This window comes from Pan troglodytes, chromosome 2 (genome assembly GCF_028858775.2).
Source record: "Pan troglodytes isolate AG18354 chromosome 2, NHGRI_mPanTro3-v2.0_pri, whole genome shotgun sequence".
NCBI classification, from domain to species: Eukaryota; Metazoa; Chordata; class Mammalia; order Primates; family Hominidae; genus Pan; species Pan troglodytes.
The window spans coordinates 112,359,555-112,375,555 of NC_086015.1; the positions used below are offsets into that span (position 1 = coordinate 112,359,555).

The following is a 16,001-nucleotide window of genomic DNA, read 5'->3' on the forward strand; positions in this document are numbered from 1 at the left end:
GGATTTGAGACTGCAGGTTCAATCTCTCTCTCTCTTGCCTTCTTTCCCTCTCTTGCTTTCCGCCATGGGATTACACAGCAAGAAGGCCCTGACAAGATACTGGCACCTTGATATTGAATTTCCCAGCCTCTAGAACTGTGAGAAATAAATTTCTTTTCTTTATAAATTACCCAATCTTTGGTATTTTGTTATAGTATCACAAAAGAGACTAAGACAGTTTCCTAGTTTGACTAAAACTTCAGTTTGCATTTTTGTCTTCCATTTTCTGTGTTGCTCTTAGAAGACTTTCAGAAAATGGGGAAATGCTAAGTCTATATAGCCATATTTATACCAAAAGTCCCCTATAACACTTTACCTACCTTTATCATTGTACATATCACAATGTCTAATAGTTACATGTTGACATGTGGATCTCTTTCAATAAATTGTAAACTCCCAATTATTTGTTTTTATCTGTAGTACCTCATACAAGATTTTGAGTATTATAGGTTCTCAACAAAATGTTGATGATTGGCAGGATAAACAGATGCTTCTAGAGCCCACTGCTCATCTCTTTCATAGCCAAAACAATACCACAAGTCTACTCTACATTCAAAAGGTGGTTATTTCTCCACTACTTGTGGGAGCTTATTACACCATTCAGATGCTTTATATTAAATTCCAGTGTATACTCTCTTCCAGTGTTTGCATCACTCTGGGATGAGTCTTGTTCCTGATACAGCAAAATGGATTTCACAATGTATGATTCTCTTAAATTATTTGGGTTTGTAATATTTTAGGTGCTAGCTTGAAGATAATTATTTTGTGCTAGTTTTATTGTAATGGATTTTGACCTGAACTATTAATCACATCACTAAACAGAATTTTGAGAAAACAAAAATTTTATAAGTTCTATAAATTATACTCTTTCATTTTAACATCAAAGTTGCTTCTACAAAAGAACTTAAGATATTATAGAAAAACACAGCAAAGGTGTCTCAACTACATTTTGAGTAGAAAGACATTAATAATTATGTCAAATAAAACTTGTTTGTTTTTTGAGACAGAGTCTCACTCTGTCACCCAGGCTGGAGTGCAGTGGCGTAATCTCGGCTCACGGCAACCTCTGCCTCCTGGGTTCAAGCGATTCTCCTGCCTCAGCCTCCCGAGTAGTTGGGGTTACAGGCACCTGCCACCACACCCAGCTAATTTGTTCGTATTTTTAGTAGAGACGGGGTTTCACCATGTTAGCCAGGTTTTGAACTCCTGACCTCAAGTGATCCGCCCTCCTTTACCTCCCAAAGTGCTAGGATTACAGGCGGGAGCCACCACACCCAGCCCCAAATGAAACATTTTAAGGTAGTACAGAAGCAAGAACAGACACAGTAATGACCTCCGGTAACAGGGTAAAGGCAAAAATTCACTCACAATTGGAAGAACACAGCAGGAGATAGGGGAAGAATTCAAAGACAGCTGCACTGAGCACCTTTTCTACCTTAGATCTATACCTAGAAGATTATACCATAGTCAATGAGTGGGTTACATTTTAACTGTATCTTTAGTAAAGTGCACCATATCCTTAAGAATGTTGGGTCTATTCCTCCCACCCATCTGAGTTCTGCTCATCTTCTTTAATTCTATCACATGCTACTTTCACTTTGTAACTCCAGGGGTAGCTGAAATTCAGTCACTTTGAGGAACTTACACTGGTCAGTCTTTTCATCTCTTAAAACTTATCTACCTCTGAAATGCTTTTCTCTTCTTTATAATTTATAGTTCTTCTAATTCTTTCAGGATTATTATCAATGTTCTTCATATGCATAGAAACTTCTTTTCCCACAGTTCTTTCTCTGAATTTACTATACCCCTCTTGACTTCCCTTCCATTCCCAATTCTGCCTGAGAAAAACAGTCCATCACATCAGCTATGCTCTGCCACACCATCCTCATAATCCTCAATCTTGGATCAATGACATCATTTTCCATCTTTGCAGAAATTCCAAGCTGCTAAAATTTGTGCAAGTTGAGTATCTTATCCAAAATGCCTGGGAACAGAAGTGATTCCCAGGACAGTCTGTCTGGGAATCAGATTTGGGACTTTTTGAATTTTGGAATATTTGCATATATATAATTAGTTATCTAGGGAACCCAAGTCTGAACATGAAAACCATTTATGTTTCATATACACCTTATACACACAGTCTCAAGGTAATTTTATACAATATTTTAAATACTTTTGTGCATGAAACAACGTTTTGACTGTTTTGACTGCAACCTGTCACATAAACCAGATGAATTTTCCTCTTGTAGTGTTGTATCACACTGAAAAAATTTTAAATTTTGGATTATTTTGAATTTCAAATTTTCAGATCAGTGATGCTTAAACTATATATAACCACTGAATCCACACTACAAGAAATATGCATAATTCTCATACTCTTCTGGACAATCTTTTCACTTGTCCCTAACTAGCTTCTGTATCCATCTCCACAAAGATTGTTCCAAATCTTTACTGTACCCTCCATATAAAGCCTGCCTCTTTCACTCAGATGACCCTGACTCCTCTTTATAGGAAGGAAAAAAAAATTAAGATTTTTAGGTGTGTGTGAACACCCTTCTTTTCCACAGTCTCAGAGGAAAAAATGTCCCTCTTCCTGCCCTAACTTAAACCCTGCACCTGGGTCCTCATAATCCTTACTTCCTGTCCTTGCTGGACTCTCTACATGAAAAAGGTCCCAGGCCGGGCGCAGTGGCTCATGCCTGTAATGCCAGCACTTTGGGAGGCCGAGGTGCGCAGATGACTTGAGGTCAGGAGTTCAAGACCAGCCTGATCAACATGGTGAAACCCCGTCTCTACTAAAAAATACAAAAATTAACCAGGCATGGTGGCGGGCGCCTGTAATCCCAGCTACTGGGGAAGCTGAAGCAGGAGAATCGCTTGAATCCTGGGAGGCGGAGGTTGCAGTGAGCTGAGATCGCACCACTGCATTCCAGACTGGGTGACGGAGCGAAACTCCATCTCAAAAAAAGAAAAAAGAAAAGAAAGAAAAAAGGAAAAGGTCCCATCACACCTGTGTGCTATATTTCTTCAATTTTACTGGCTTTTCCCTCTTACTCCAGAAACATTGTCTAATCTCTCCTAACCATGAATTTACCTCAACCCTACCTAATGCTCTAGCTGTAACCCCATGTTTCTTTGCTCCTTTAATACAAAACTTTCTAAGACAGCTTATTACCCACGGCATCTATTTGTTTACTTTCCATTCACCACTTCCCCTCATCCCACCTGGCTTTCCCTCTGAAACTTATCTTGCTGAGCTTGGCAATCGCCTTTCTGTTATAAGGCCCAATGGACTTAGCACAATGCTTAGATCATAATAGATATAAAGGAAATACTTGCATACTTAATTTAATAATCTAATGGAATTGAAGTGAAAAAGTCAAAGCAAAATAGTAAAACACAAGATCAGGAGAAAGTTTTCTAAAGCATTAAGACAAAAAGTAGGATACTTTTGGTTTATCTTTTGAAGCATCTTCTGTGGCAAGAGCGATATACATAAAATTAGTGCACTAAATTTGCACATGTTAAGTGTACTAAATGAAGTTGACCTAAATGAAAAATGTAAATAGTTCCCCTAAAAGTTTTCCTTCTGGTTCTAATTAGAGATGGAGATTTCCACTAATAGATACATTTCAACTAATAGGTGAAGATTTTCAGCATCAGTTTTGGGGCTGGCCTATAGTTTTAAAAATACATTTTTTTAAAATCACATATGTACTTTTTTTGAGGAATGCATTCTTACATCTTTGATTGAATTTTTGTAAAATAGAAATCTGAATAACACAGTTAACCTACTTCAAAATCTGAGTTACTTAATGAGTAGTTGTTTACCAATGATAGCATCTTTTTTTATCATCATCATCTTTTCAGATTTCAAAGAAGAATCATTACCCTAGAAAGCTTGAAAACATCAGTATTCATTTTTAAATGACACTTATAACTTCTCCCAGCAAGACTATTACATTTCTTTATGAGTTCAGAAAGTCCCGCAAATCACAGACTGAATCAGTGAGAGCTGCATAAGATGAACTGTCTCTGGAAGTAGAAAAACTGAAGAATCCTTAAACCAGGAATAAAGAAGTGAATATTGGTGGTGCATACATCTGGGAAGCAGCAGAAATGGAGATTCCAAAGCACCAGATCTAGAGATTCTTGTTTAGTCCATCTGGTGTAGATCTCAGGAGTGAATATTTCTATAAAATTGTGATGTTGTTTTCAAACAGACAGTCCCATAATCTTAGACTCACAGCCCTGGAAAGTAAAGAATGCTCCTTTCTGATTTTCTATCAATTCTTTGTGGGACTATAGAGAAAATACTTTTATGTTTCTGTACAGTTAGGATTTTCTGATTAAATTTACTTCACTTGGGACCTGGACTAAAAGAACAAATCTTAGAATTTAATCTGCAACTGATTATTAGTGGAGAGGGCATGTGAAGAGATTTGCCTCCAGAGACATTTACCTCCCTGGAAATATGTGTTTACATTTTAAGGGAGGAATAAAATCTGGGACCACAGAGACAAGACCAGAATTGTAAAGCTGGAGAAACTAGTCTCATCTTCCCCTACCCCCAGAGATCTGTTTATATTCCAAAGGGTAAGAGTTACAACTCAGGGCCCTTCCCAAAGAGCAAAAGAATGTGGAGAGGGTGGTTGCCACTCTCCTACAGAAATGTCCAGATACATTTTCTTAGGAGTTCTTTGCCTGTAGTACAAATTGTAAGATATCATCTGATCTGACTCTCACCCGATCCATTGCTCCAGGGGTAAAAACCAGAGCAAAGGGTGATTCCTTGTGTTATATATAATACTTTGCTCTGCTCCAGAAATATCATGTTTATATTCAAAATGGTATTAGTAAATATAGATATTTCAAACATAACTGCTTGTGATAGAAGATTGGCAACTGATATTCACGGGTTCTAAAATTTGAATGGGTCTTTGCAAACATCTAGCTTAATTCCTCACCTCCACCTTTTTTATTTGTTAAAACAGGAACTCCTCGACTGTGCCCTCTCCCTATTCCTCTCCCAAAGGAAGAGAGGAATGATCACCAAGAGCAAATGAACGGCCAGTTGCAGTGAAGCAACACCGGTTCCATGCTCAGGAGAGAATGCTGCGCCTCCTCGTGGTTTCCTGTGCCCTAAATGTTCAGAGAAGCTTCTCTAGAAATGACCTATAGACATGATCCCTGAAAATACAGTCTTAATCTTCTTCTTTTCACCGGCCTGGTGGTACTCAGATCAAGGACTACAGATACCAGACAGGCCTGAGGTCACTTGGCTTATGAACAACAGAGCTGGGACCTGAAGGCAGGGATCCTAACGCCAGGCCAATGCTCTCCACCACATCCTGCTGCTTGCATCTCCTTCTTCAAAGAACTCCTAAGCATTCCCCCTTCTGTAAAGCTTTCCAAAGTCACTTTGCCTTCCAAACCTGCCCACTATAGACAGAGCTACTCAGAAAAAGAAATTATGTTTACAATTAGCAGTTAATTTCTCAACTTCTCTTACACAGAAGAGCTACTGAGCCAAACTGAAAATAGAAAAGCAGAGTCGTTTGAACAGCTTTGAACTAAGAATCAATCCTACATTTCAGATCTACCCCTATTCTTACATTGTTTACGTCACGTTGGCCAGAGGGGCAATATAATTTAGTAATAGAATGAGGGGTCTGGAACCAGTCTGCGTTGGCTAAAATCATGGTTCTGCAGTTTCCTAACTCCATCTTTGGCAGATTATTTCTCTGTGACTCAGTTTCCTCATCCACAAAATAGGAATCATAACAATCATAGCATTGTAATAAGGATTAAATGTCAGTGAATTTACAGCACTGCTGATAGAGGCACATTCTAAGTGTTATTATCATTTCACCCCTCCATTCATCCTTCTCGTTAGGTTTCTTCATCTATGTACAGTTACAGGAATTAGGTAGTTTTAGAATTCACCAAAAGTATATATAATTATGGAAATCTTGGGGGAGAGATTGGAGAGAAGGGAATTGGAAATATGAAAAATATGTAATTCCTCTTTATTACAAAAAAAACCCTGCAGTGACCACATGGTATAATACATGCAAAAACAAATGGTGGGTGAACCATGAAGTATATGTAGCTTAAGTGGCAACATCCCTCCCTTACACAAGCCTCTTCCATGGCGCTGTCCTAACTTCATATTTATAGTTTGGTATTTTCTGTTTTAAAAGGGATCCCCAAAATTGTATGAACCTCAGGCTCAAACAAAACAAAACAAAACAAAACTAGATCTGCTCCTGTTCAGAAGCATTTTAAGTAATACCTCATTTTATTTTCAAATGCCAGAAATTATTTCTAGTGGTCTTGGCTTGTGCCTACAAGGGGGGTCCCGCCAAGTGGAGGAAAAGTTATTCTAGACCCTTGTGAAGCAAAGTTCATGGACTAACGTCAGTTAGTTCTTCAGGACTCGATGCAAATCCCTGATGTGTCAGGAGACCTTACACCCTGGTTAGAATGCTGGACTTGGTGGGGGAAGACTAACTGAAGGAGTGGAGAGGTTAAATCACATGTTGGTAAAGTACAAGGTAAAAAATAGACCCCAGTTAAGATTAAGTATGAGCCTGTAATCCCAGCACTTCGGGAGGCCGAGGCGGGTGGATCATGAGGTCAGGAGATCGAGACCATCCTGGCTAACACGGTGAAACCCCGTCTCTACTAAAAATACAAAAAATTAGCCGGGCGTGGTGGCAGGTGCCTGTGGTCCCAGCTACTTGGGAGGCTGAGGCAGGAGAATGGTGTGAACCCGGGGGCAGAGCTTGCAGTGAGCCGAGTTTGCGCCACTGCACTCCAGCCTGGGCGACAGAGTGAGACTCTGCTCAAAAAAAAAAAAAAAAAGATTAGGTATGAATTTTACTCCAGCCTCCAGGAATTGAGACAGAGGAAGGGAGCAGATTCAGATCACAAATATGGTCAGGGGACAAGGATTGAATGAGGTTGAATCAGGGGTACAAGATACAAGGTTTAAGTTCAAAATCAGAACAACAGTCATGAAACACAATTCCCCAAACTGAATTCAAAATGTAAAGTTAGGTCCTAAGTAAGAAGGAAATTGGGTCAAGCAAATTGAAAAACAGGATTCAAGCTGAGAGAGGAAGACTCAGGTAGGCTGGTGCCCAGAGGGTACAGGCGTGGAGGCACAGACTTCCTTGAGAGGGGAGCAGCGAGCAGCCTGCTGCGGAAGGAAGCCAAAGACTTGTATCTTACTCTGAGCACAGTCAGGGAACAGGCCCTGAGGTGTACCCCAGACACCAGGCAGCCTCTGATAGTCCCTGATTAACATGCACACTAACTGGGGACTGGTTGTACCTAGAGTTTAGATGCTTAAGGAGTTTTTGTAGGGTAGAGATCAAATAGGTGTATTTGCATTAAAACCCAAATTAGTATTCCCTGCAGTGAAAATCATTTCAGGCAACACATCTGAACCTCTACTCCTCTCTCCATCTCTGCTGATGTGAACAGGAATCACTGACTAGCATGCAAACAGAGGGATGTAATGTGGCAAGACTGCCTGCAACTGTCAAAGCTATTGCTGTCCTTCTGGGAAGAAAAATGTGTTCCCTCTGGACTCAAACTCCTCTTGGCCTTTGACGACAGCATTTGGTCACTTCTGTGAAACCCAGGAGTAGACAACAATGGATGGCATTCCTCAGTGTCAACCCCATGGCAAAATAAAGTTGCTTATGAAGCCAGGAGCTGAGAATGTCCTGAGTTCCCTGCACCACGCTATGCCACAATGCCAGGCTGTTCTGATGCCCTTTAATCATTAGTGCTGTCTGGGTCTGTTTAGTAAACCACAAATGCTGTTCCATCAGGAAGTATGATGTCAGCTTCTCCAAAAAGGACCAGTAAGAAAATAATTTGGAGAAGCAGTGCAAGTTAAGGAGTTGAACTCCTGTTAGACATCTACTGTGCCCAGCATTGCACCAGGTGTGGTAGTAGGAGGTACACAGAAGAAAGCAACAGATGATACCTGCCTTCAAAGGACTTGTACACTAGTTAATCATAAGGCAATTTGTTTAATGTCTCATTTGGTATGCCATGAACACAGGGCATAGGACCCACAAGTGTGAATATATCATGCATTATCCCTCTTTGAAAAGCAATACATCACCATAGAGAAATGAGATCTTTGTAGTAAGAGTAATAAAATAAAATATTTCATCTACAATAACTAGAATAGCCTCTTGTTAGACAAGGGCCTTTAGGTGTCACAAATTTTAGATCATGACAGTTTATATAAGGAGGCTGAAAAGCACTCTTGAAGAGTAAGTATATTTTCTATGGCATCTGTCACTATAGTTATAGAGATTTGAAACCTCAGCAGCCTACACAATAATGACACATTAAAAAGATTAAGTTCTACATGGAAAAATGCATTCACATTCTTCATACAAAGCTGTACTCAGATATGCCATTCAATCTGAAAAACACAGCTAAAAGTTTGGCAAGCCTTCTTTGTTCTGCATTTACTGCTAAAACAACCAATGTGGGAATTGCCAGATTATACTATTTCATTTCTGTGTGTATGTGTGTCCACATGAGCACTGAAAAAGAACAGAATTCTATTGCTGGAGTTTCTTCTCACCAGGCATGAAGTCTTATAAATGCTATATATTTGATGGAATGACTATGAACATGACAAATGAAATCCAAATGCAGTCTCTGTACTCCAATCCAAATACAACAGTTTATTGCGACCAGGTATAAGAACATTTTGGTCTTCAGTAATATATGCAGAAGTTGGTAAGCCTAACCTATGTAGAGTCAACCAATCCAATCAAATATAAAATATTCACCTTTCAGGAATTCTGCATAAATCAAATTATTCTTTCCATCCTTCATTGTTTGCTAAATACCTATTACATGAAAGCTGCAGGCCTAGGTACTATTGGGAATGCAAAGATGAAGAGAAATAGTCCTTTATTTCAAAAAGCATATAGTCTGATATGGCAGAGAGATGAGACACATAAGTAACTATAATATTAGACACAAAGTGACTATAATACCAGGTAGAAGTAAAACATGCTCTAAGAAAAACCACATGGGACAAAGAGAACTAAAGGAAGGAGGTACCTTTCTAAGTAGGTAAATGAAAGATACTTTTCTAAGTAGGTAAATGAAGGAGATAGTTTTCTAAGTAGGTAAATGAAATGAAGGAGATACTTTTCTAAGTAGGTAAATCATACAGGGATTGGCAATAGTTTTGGATCTTGAAGGACTGGAGAAGGACCAGAGGCTGCTCCAGACAAGAATGCAGAAACAAAGGCCTGCAGAGCCACATGGAAGTGAACACTTGTAAGAAATATGGAGAAGCTCAGTAGGAGCACCATACAGAGTGAAAGAAACGAATGCTATTATATTAATAGAAAGGCAACTAGTGTCAGATTATAGACAGCCTGGACTGTAGGCCAAGAAATGTATAGTAAATGCAAAAGATTAATTCAGAAAGACCTAGGGGACACATAAGCAATTCATCACACATTGCAGAAATATATTGATTATGCAAATACACTACTCATTAACATTACTTAGGTATAAAGGGGTAAATATAGGGTAGCTTAATTCAGGGAGAAAGGTATGATCTGTCTTTTAATGACTGAGGGTATTAAGTGGATTTTAGATGGTACCATAAAATCCTGAATAAAGTGTAACTAAAACTAGATTCTGTGTGCATGATAATGACACAATCATCCTTGTCATACAATAGAAGGTAGAAGAGAAATTTTAAGTTAAATCTGAGAAAGAGGCAAATTTGAGAATGGAGAGGTCCTGAAATACAGAGAAATTTATTTTATAACATTATGGTTTTTAAATTATTGCCCAGGTTTACCAAAAAATAACAATTATCCAGCTAAAATGCCAATTACAACTGAGCAATCCAGTGAAACAATGGAAATAAAAGTTTCATCACTTGGCCAGCAGGTGGCACTTGTCACTCGGTATAGAAAACAGCAGGCAATGTGGAATGAAGCTGAAAGTAGTTAGAAACAGATTACTTATTCATCTATTCAGAAGGATAAAGATGGGGATGGGTTGTATTCAGAAGCACAATTTATAACAAGGATCTTGGCTTGTTGACATAGCTTATCAATTACATGGAGGACAACCCCTTTAGTCTATAAAATGCACCACAGGTGACAGATCTTGAATTTGAGCTCTCCTATTAGGTTTACTGAACTTAGGTATTTCCCTTAACAAATATGATTTGCAATATATAAGTTTGTTGCTACTGTAAATGTTCTTATGTCCTTTTTGTCTGTATTTTTCCTATAAGACTGCGAGAAATATGGTGCTGGAATTGGGCAAAAAGGAAATAAATTCCAACTTCACCATTTAAAGTTATGTGCTTTGATTAAAATTATTTTTAACTTATTTGGATTTCACTTTCCTCTTTTAAAATAGATATAACTAGCTGGAATGTTGTAGGAATTAAATAAGATACCATGTGGAAATGATACCTTTAGATCTAGCTACTTCATTTTCTCCTATGGGACAACATCTAATAATTAGGATAACTCTCTTACCATCTAATCATTAGATACCCATAGAACCTAAAATCCAGAAAGATTTTTGATTTACCTGGTCAACCCTTCATTTTCCAGATCAAGATGCCTGCTATCATTAAAGCTGAAATGAAAGAGAGTTAAGAGATAGGGTGTGCAGGTTTAGGTCATTTTTATATTCACTACACAGGTCTGGTCAATGGATAAGTGGTCATTGGGAGTGGGATGGAGGAAGAGAAAATAGGAGGTGGGCAAATAATAATTACATGGCATATATTGTATGATTCTGTGATACTGAATGGGTGAATGGACACCAACAATAGACATACAGTGAATCATAGTAATAAACTAGCCAGTTCTTGATTTTTTCAGTGATGTCTAGCCTACACCTGAAACTGAATGGGGCCAATGATGGCCTGTTTTTCTAGCTTTCCCATCCTGTCTTATCTCACATTCCAAAACTTCTTCTAAAGGGTTTTAGAAGGAGGACAGGAAATTTACACTGAACATTGCATGGTTTTTAGTCTTAGTTTTGACATCAGATAAATATCACCAAAACATAGTTTCTGAACATGTTCATGGATTATTTTTGTGAAAGGAGGAATCGAGGTCATCTTTCAGAGGTCTTCTGTTCAGTAATTACCATATTATAACTATATGGGAGTTGCATCGTTATAACAAGTCACACCATTTTTAAAAGAGAGATGCCACACAAATACTGAGTTTAATTTTTAAAATATGAAAGCTTAACATGTAATTTAAGTGACTGGTTCCATGAAAGAACAAATCAGTGTTCATCTCCAAGTGTTCCTTTAGGTTGTTTTTCTCACCTGAAATGCTCTATGCTTTTCCCTCTATTTATCCTAAATAGACTTCAAGATACAAGTATCGCTTCCCCTATATAACTTTCTTTGGTTTCTTTTTCTTTTTTCTTTTTTCTTTTTTTTTTTTTTTTTTTGAGACAGTCTCATCTTTCCCCCAGGCTGGAATGCAGTGACGTGGGTTCACTGCAACTTCTGCCTCCCAGGTTCAAAGGATTCTCCCACCTCAGCCTCTGAAGTAGCTGGGATTACAGGCGTGAGCCATCACACCCAGCTAATTTTTTTGTATTTTCTGTAGAGATGATGTTTCACCATGTTGGCCAGGCTGGTCTCAAACTCCTGACCTCAAGTGATCTGCCCATCTCAGCCTCCCAAAGTGCTGAGATTACAGGTGTGAGCCACCATGCCCAACACCCCTATATAACTTTCTTTGATTGAAGCTGCCCTCACTATCTCCTTCAGTAAACTTCTATTGCAGTGTCAGTTACAATAAGAAAACACATGTGAATTAATATTACTTTATAGTGGTTGCTCATTTTTAAATAGCTGTTAGACTTGGTCCACAAAAAGACTGTATAATATCTGACGGCATGTTTTACTTATTGATTCAACTACCTATTGAGTACCTGGTATATGCCAGGCACTGTTTTGGTTAACACAGATTCACAGTAAGTAAAACCAACACTACCCCTGCTCTCACAGAACTTACATTTTGGTATTACAGATACTCTGTATTTCCCGTAATTCCCAGCCTGGGACAGACCTGAGGGCAAGTATGTGCTCAATGATCACCTCAAAATTAACTGGTTGCCTTTGGTTCAGTGAACCACAACCCAAAGCTTTCCTTGGTTACCACAAAAGCAGGGTCAGTTACAAGCCCTGAGTACTAGAAAGTATGTAAAAGATGTTAGGAATCTTTTCACAAAAAGATTTTGTAAAATCTTCCTTTTGCAAAAGGAAAAAGGAGGATGGAGTGGATTCTTATGTCCTTTGAAGTACTGGCAGTGAATTTCTATATAAGTACTGCTAAATTTCTTTGTTTACATTTGAAACAAACTGGATCTATAACCTTGGCTTAAATCTTACGAAAAAAAATCAACTACCAAGAAAAAAGAATAAACAGAACTGTTGGCCCAAATCTGCTATTCCACCAGCTGCCATCAGATTCTCTACCTCAATGATGAACACAACATCCAATCCTAAACAAACAACAAGCTAATTAAGTCTTGATGATTGGCATTATTAGTATACTGGGGTTGGCTATCACTGCTATAGAAAAGAAAAACAATGTCCAGAGATGGCAATAAAGATGCAATCAATTCATAATGTGCTGAATGCCTTCACAAGGCTACCAAGTGTGGTAAATAAGAAACAAAATTAAAATATTTCATAACAAAAAGATCTGAATGTACCTAATTATTTATTAAAAGTCTGTGAAACCTTTATTTCTGACTTTTGTCTGACAAGAAACCATGACTAAAGGCCTTAAAAACTGTAGAAAGTTGAGCTACTTTTTGGAGGTGGGGAGTGCTTAGGAGAATGTGCTTCCAAAGTGACTCTCAGTATCTTTCCAAGAGAGACCCTAAGACTCCAGGGTAAAAAGGAAAGCTCTGGTTTCTTTGGTTGTAATCTCAAGTGGTATCTGACTTGCACTGCAGAACCCTAGCAAGCTAAGTGAGGTAAAAGAGTAATCTTCTATGAGCCCAGGAAAACACTTACTATAAGCTGCTACAGCTGGGGAGCTTAAATCCCACTTCATCATTGAATTTTCTATTTTAATAAGCATTTTATTTCCTGACATCTATAGAGGTGTCCACACATTTGGACATATGCTACAAGTGCTATTTGAGGAAGCCAATAGGCTTCACATTTAAAAAATGATGAATTTATGTGCTAAATCTATAGAGATTTAATTATTAGTCAAGAAAATAAAATAATTTTTCTACATGCCACATTTTCTTACACTCGAAATTGTCATGGTTACCTATGTTGATTGATAGTAATGTTTTATTTATTGAATTTTCTTAACAATTAAATATGCTTTGACTTTCTAAGTTAATAGGTTAATGTTTTTTAAAAGAACTCTTTACCTTAAAACCCTCCCTCAGGGAAGAATGAAATAAAAACAGCCTAACCTTTGGAGTTACACAAATTTGTGTTGCGCCTTGACCACATGACCTTGGACATGCTGACTGACTCTATAAGGTTCTATGTGCAGCTGTGGAGTAGAAATAAATGTCCCTATTTCTCACATGCATTGTTATATAGGTGGGCTTAGATATCACATATACAGTATTTTTTTTTTTTTTACAAAACTCACCCTCTAGAACAGGTCTTAGATCCAAAATTAAAAGATGTCAAAAAGGACAGGAAAAAGATTATACACATTTTATTGTGTAAACCACTTTAGTCAATTTGCACATATGAAACCAACAGTTAAAGAGTCACAGTAGAATTAGGGAGGAATTAATCACAACTCACCTGTGGCTGCTGTTCTGCCAGTCTATTTTGATACTTTATGACCGACTCTCTAAGTTGCTGCTCTTTCTCATTTTTTGATGGTGATATTGTGCTCATGGTGCCCAGTGGGATGGAAGGTAGACGTTCTATGTGATGACAACTTCAGAATCAACAAGTACAAGATTAACATCAGGAGAAATATAAAACTACTTACTGTCTGTAAAAGACGATTTACTTCTACAAGGAGTTACTCTTTATGTCATATATCCAAAATTCAAATAGAAAGGAAAAGCATTGTATTCGTGGCTTTCGATAACAAATAACCTTACATCTCCAATTTGCATGGAAAACAGCCTAATAAAAAATGTGGACAGTAGCATATATTAACGAGGATGGGAAAGCGTCAATTATATTGCTAATGCTTCACTTATTCTACATTATCATAAAATGAGGCCTTTTGCAAAAATTATTTTAGATCACTGAGCTTATCTCATCACTGCCATTCCCCCCCCCCAAAAAAGGTAGAGAAATATATATGTCTCTTTAAAATATAGCAAATAATTATGCCTCTGAAACATACGGATTATCTGTTTGATGACCCAGGATCACTGTGAAGACCCGTGACTACCCGTGATGTGATGTAGGATTCAGCAATAGCCTTGGGAGGTAATGAGATGCGTTAAAGCCCCTTCCCCAAATCGCCCACTGGTCCTGATGGCAGCATCCTGCCCAAGTGCTCTGCTGTCGTAAGAGTATCTGCTTTCCAGCCTTACAGATATGCTGTTCTAATAACTTGTGGGTTAGTAAATACATAATAATGTAGTATGATTTGTAAATGAACAATAAACAGGCTATGGATGAGCACATCCCTTGTTATAATTACAAAAAAATACTAATAACCCTCAAAGCATATGGTTTGGAAGGTTTGAAGCCATTTTTCCTTTTCTTACTTTTGTTTTTGTGGTTATGTACTGGGGAACTGAGTCAGCCAAACTGCTGAAAAAATAAGATATTATTTTGTTCACTTTGGTATCAAGGCTTGATACAAACAAGAAGTTCAGCTCCCACTGGGCATAGCTTTGATTCAGGGCATGGAGGGGAAGGAACATGCAGTAGTGTCGTAAGACGCTGAGGTCAGTTCTTCGAGCCCACTCTAGGTCACAGAGTTTTCTATTATTGATTGGGGGTAGGGAGGGGAGGAGTTCCACTGAGCTACCAAAAAGAGGAGGGACAAAGTCCACAGAAAATACATGGGTGTTAGGCCAGGCAAGGGAGGAGGAGGCTGAGGATCGAGAGAGGACTTTCTCCCATCTGAAACAGTGAGGGAAAAGGGAGGCAGATGAGACCCACCACTTCTCTGTTTTTCAGGGCTGCAGCATATATTTTTCTCGCCCCATACCAACAGAGAAGAGTTAGGAACTACAATCAAATTCAGGTACTACTGTGAAAAAACACTTAATTCCACCCACATATGGTGTTTGTTATTATCGTTATTTTCAAAGAAAGGTGTTAAGTAAACAAATTCTAGGGACAACTTCTACATACACAGCAACCCACAGTGTTGATTTGAAGACATCTGTGGGGTGGCATCTATATAGGCTTCTATTTCATTTCAGAAAAGAACCTGTGACAACATTAAGTTTTTATTCAGAAGGAAGAAACCTCAAGCATTTTATTAGAATGCAATTCATTCAACTGTCTTCATTTAAAGATGTTTGGAAATGAATTACACTTTAATATGCAATACAACCCATAAATATTTTTTAACATCCTTTTCAAAATTCAGACATTTTTGGTTCAGCCAAGTAATAGGCATCATTTTTTCTCTGCTGGTAATCCCTATTTTCAATGCAGATAAGTGCATGGTATGAATGTAATGGAAGCAAACTGATGGCTATTTCTCAGATACTGTGTCAAAAATGTATAGCCTCCCTCTGTGCTTGAAGTGGAAAACTAAACCAGGCTCCCGTGGTTTGAAAAAAGAATGGCTCCACCTTACCCTCTCCGGGTATTACTGAATACTACCATTTGTAAGATGTACTTTGTCCACTAAAAAGTATCTGAATGAAACTAGGCTTCCTGAAATGGAAAAGGATGCCTTCCAACAGACAATGTGATAAGGCAGGAAGAGTACAGGTTTTGCATC

The 16,001-nt window shown here is 38.2% G+C and overlaps 1 protein-coding gene and 1 non-coding gene across 8 annotated transcripts in view; both read right to left on the bottom strand.

Moving 5' to 3' along the window:
• Positions 1 to 16,001, bottom strand: part of MORC1 (MORC family CW-type zinc finger 1) — a 159,803-nt gene that overhangs the window by 55,549 nt on the left and 88,253 nt on the right. For all 7 annotated transcript variants that reach the window (XM_526261.8, XM_054680866.2, XM_016941616.4 and 4 more), the window contains one exon: positions 13,877 to 14,015. In XM_526261.8, the coding sequence (XP_526261.2) occupies positions 13,877 to 14,015 (139 nt within the window). The remainder of the gene's footprint in view (positions 1 to 13,876; positions 14,016 to 16,001) is intronic.
• Positions 5,038 to 5,245, bottom strand: LOC112208901 (small nucleolar RNA U3). Its single transcript, XR_002943443.1, has one exon. It is a non-coding gene; the product is annotated as a small nucleolar RNA U3 (small nucleolar RNA).